The sequence below is a fragment of the Lacerta agilis genome, chromosome 9 (genome assembly GCF_009819535.1).
Source record: "Lacerta agilis isolate rLacAgi1 chromosome 9, rLacAgi1.pri, whole genome shotgun sequence".
NCBI lineage: Eukaryota > Metazoa > Chordata > Lepidosauria > Squamata > Lacertidae > Lacerta > Lacerta agilis.
Genome location: NC_046320.1, coordinates 37,997,603 through 38,000,601, shown reverse-complemented (window position 1 = coordinate 38,000,601; position 2,999 = coordinate 37,997,603). Strand labels below are relative to the sequence as shown.

Sequence of the window (2,999 nt, the reverse complement as noted above, 5' to 3'; positions counted from 1 at the left end):
CGGGGCTCTTGCTCCAGTTTGAGCAACAGCTGCCGGGGCTCCAAGCTGAGGGAGGCTGGGCTGGGCGGGGAGGGGGCTTCTTGGGGCGCCGGGAGCAGCGGAGGGCGGGCGGGACGAGGGGGCCTCTGTCGCTTCAGGGGGAGGCGCTGGGGAGGGGAAGGAGGGGCGCTGAGGAGAGGAGGGGAAGGCAGGCAAGGAGGACTAGCAGGGAAGGGGCAGGAGGAGGAGGGGAAGGGACTTTCCCCAAAGAGTTGGGGGGGGTGTCCTAGTGACAAGGCAGCGAGAGGGGGGGCAAGGCGAGTAAAAAGCCAGCGGCAAGGCGGCTGAGGGGGCAGTTTGACGGCGGAGAGTGTCGAGAGGAAGAGGCTTCGCCGAAGGGGCAGGCAGAGGACGCGAGAGCCGGCGAGGCGCCTTAGTCCGACGGGGTGGCGGCGGCGGCCGCTGAGGCAGCAACTTCTCCTCGCGCCTTTTCCCGCCTCTTCGCCTCCTCGCGTTTCCCGCCGGCGCCCGGCCGCTCCCCGCCCCGCCGGCCACCATGATGATGATGTCCCTCAACAGCAAGCAGCCCTTCGGCATGGCGCACGGAGGTGGCGGCGGCGGCCTCCACGAGGCCAAGTACTCGGCCCTGCACTCCGCGTCGCCGTGCACCTCGTCGTCGGCTGCCTCCGTGCCGTCGGCCAGCTCGCCCAGCATCTCCAACGCCGGCAGCGGGGGCGCGGGCGGGCGCAGCAGCGCGCCCAGCAGCACCACCAGCAGCAACAGCACCTCGGAGGCCCTGCGCCGCGCCTGCCTGCCCACCCCGCCGGTAGGTTGCTCCGTCGCTCCCGAGTGCGGGAGCCGGGCGGGAAGGGTTGAAAGGGGGCAGTCCAGGCGCCGGCATGTTTATTTCATGGCCAGGCAGCAAATCAGCCCAGTGCGCCTCCCGCCCTCCCCAAACCCAGCGCAAGCTTCCAAGGGGCTGCCATGAATTTTTACGACCTGCGATGCTGCTGCCGAGCCGGGCTGGGGTAATGGGGGGGAAGCGTCAGAAAGAGAGAGAGAGAGTGTGTGTTGCCTGACTGCCCCCTGCTTCTTTCCCTTCTTTCTGCCCTCGTGCTTTCCCACTTTCTCTTTCCTTCTTTCCTTCCTCTGCCTCTCTCCCTCCCTCTTTCCATACCTTTCTTATTCTATTTCTCTCCCTCTTTTCAGCTCTCTCTCTCTTTGCCTATTTCTATCTCTCTTCTCTCCTCTTTCTCTCTTTTCATCTCTCTCTCTCTCCTCATTTCTCTCTCTCTCTCTCTCTCTCTCTCTCTCTCTCCCCTCTCTCTCTCTCTCAGCAGGGCTGGGCTGCCTCGGATGGCACCCCGAGGAGCAAGGAGGCGAATTCCCTCTTGGCAGCAGTAATGTGTGCCTTCTATTTGCAATTGCAGAGCAACATCTTCGGCGGTCTGGACGAGAGCCTGCTGGCCCGCGCGGAAGCCCTGGCTGCGGTGGACATCGTCTCGCCCGGCAAGAGCCACCACCACCACCCGCCGCACCACAGCCCCTTCAAGCCCGACGCCACCTACCACACCATGAACACCATCCCTTGCACGTCGGCCGCCTCTTCCTCCTCGGTGCCCATCTCCCACCCCTCTGCCCTGTCCGGGAGCCACCACCACCACCATCACCACCACCACCACCACCAACCCCACCAGGCGCTGGAAGGGGAGCTTTTGGAACACATCACGCCGGGGCTGGCGCTGGGTGCCATGACGGGCCCCGACGGCTCGGTGGTCTCCACGCCGGGCCACGCTCCCCACATGGCCAGCATGAACCCCATGCACCAGGCGGCTCTCAGCATGGCCCACGCCCACGGGCTGCCCTCGCACATGGGCTGCATGAGCGACGTGGACGCGGACCCGCGGGACTTGGAAGCCTTCGCCGAGAGGTTCAAGCAGAGGAGGATCAAGCTGGGGGTGACCCAAGCGGATGTGGGCTCGGCCCTGGCCAACCTCAAGATCCCCGGGGTGGGATCCCTAAGCCAAAGCACCATCTGCAGGTTTGAGTCGCTCACCTTGTCCCATAACAACATGATCGCCCTCAAGCCCATCCTGCAAGCCTGGTTGGAAGAGGCGGAGAAATCGCACCGGGAGAAGCTCACCAAGCCGGAGCTCTTCAACGGCGCAGAGAAGAAGAGGAAACGCACTTCCATCGCAGCTCCGGAAAAGAGGTCCCTGGAAGCTTACTTCGCCATCCAGCCGCGTCCTTCCTCGGAAAAAATAGCGGCCATCGCGGAGAAACTGGACCTCAAGAAGAACGTGGTTCGGGTCTGGTTCTGTAACCAGAGACAGAAACAGAAACGGATGAAATATTCCGCTGGGATTTAGAGTCTTTGGAAACCTTTCTGTTTAGATTTTTTTAAAAAAAAACAAACAAACAAACCCAGAAAAGTAAAATAATAAGTAAACACTAACATTGCAAGGAGACTTTTCTACTTCGATTTCCGGAAGAGAAAGGAAGAGGCCAGAGTTCATCAAGAGTGTCACACTGACACACACACACACACACACACAGATAGAGACTTTGACTGGAGAAGTAAATTGTCAAGTTGAGAAAGTTGGCAGCAGAAATAATTGGACTTGAAAGCTCAGACTTTTTGAGCAGGCATCAAAGACAGACTGATTGTGTGAAAGCAGATAAGAAATCTTTATAAAGGACCGAAGACGTATCAAGTAAGAGTTGTTTTTATTCTTAAAGACATTGTCTTTGTTCAGATGTAAGAGTATCCTTTGCAGCTATTTTTCAGGAAAAAATAATTAACCGATTAGAGAGACTGAAACTTTAATCTAGAGTTGAAACTTATACCATAAGAGAGGCGTCTCAAAAGTATTTTGATTTTTTTAAAGAATAAGATGGCAGGTTTTCTGCGATTACACTGCATATTATAAATATATATATATTTTTACTGTGGCTATTATCTGTTTCCTTCTCTTAAGTGACAGTGTGGAAGGAAAGCGCTGATCCTGCTGTGTTCACAG

The 2,999-nt window shown here is 57.7% G+C and overlaps 1 protein-coding gene across 1 annotated transcript; it reads left to right on the top strand.

Annotated features, from left to right (window-relative positions):
* Positions 1 to 527: 527 nt before the first annotated feature.
* On the top strand, positions 528 to 2,525 carry POU4F2 (POU class 4 homeobox 2). The gene is made up of 2 exons (XM_033161044.1): positions 528 to 805; positions 1,410 to 2,525. Exons 1-2 carry the CDS (start codon positions 536 to 538, stop codon positions 2,346 to 2,348), a joined length of 1,209 nt encoding a protein of 402 aa, XP_033016935.1. The 5' UTR covers positions 528 to 535; the 3' UTR covers positions 2,349 to 2,525.
* The last annotated feature ends 474 nt before the right edge of the window (positions 2,526 to 2,999 follow it).

Excerpts from the sequence above, each read along its gene's own strand:
- POU4F2 (XM_033161044.1), top strand. The coding sequence starts at position 536 with ATGATGATGATGTCCCTCAACAGCAAGCAGCCCTTCGGCATGGCGCAC. Across the intron at positions 806-1,409 it reads CCTGCCTGCCCACCCCGCCG|AGCAACATCTTCGGCGGTCT; the intron begins GTAGGTTGCTCC and ends TTGCAATTGCAG.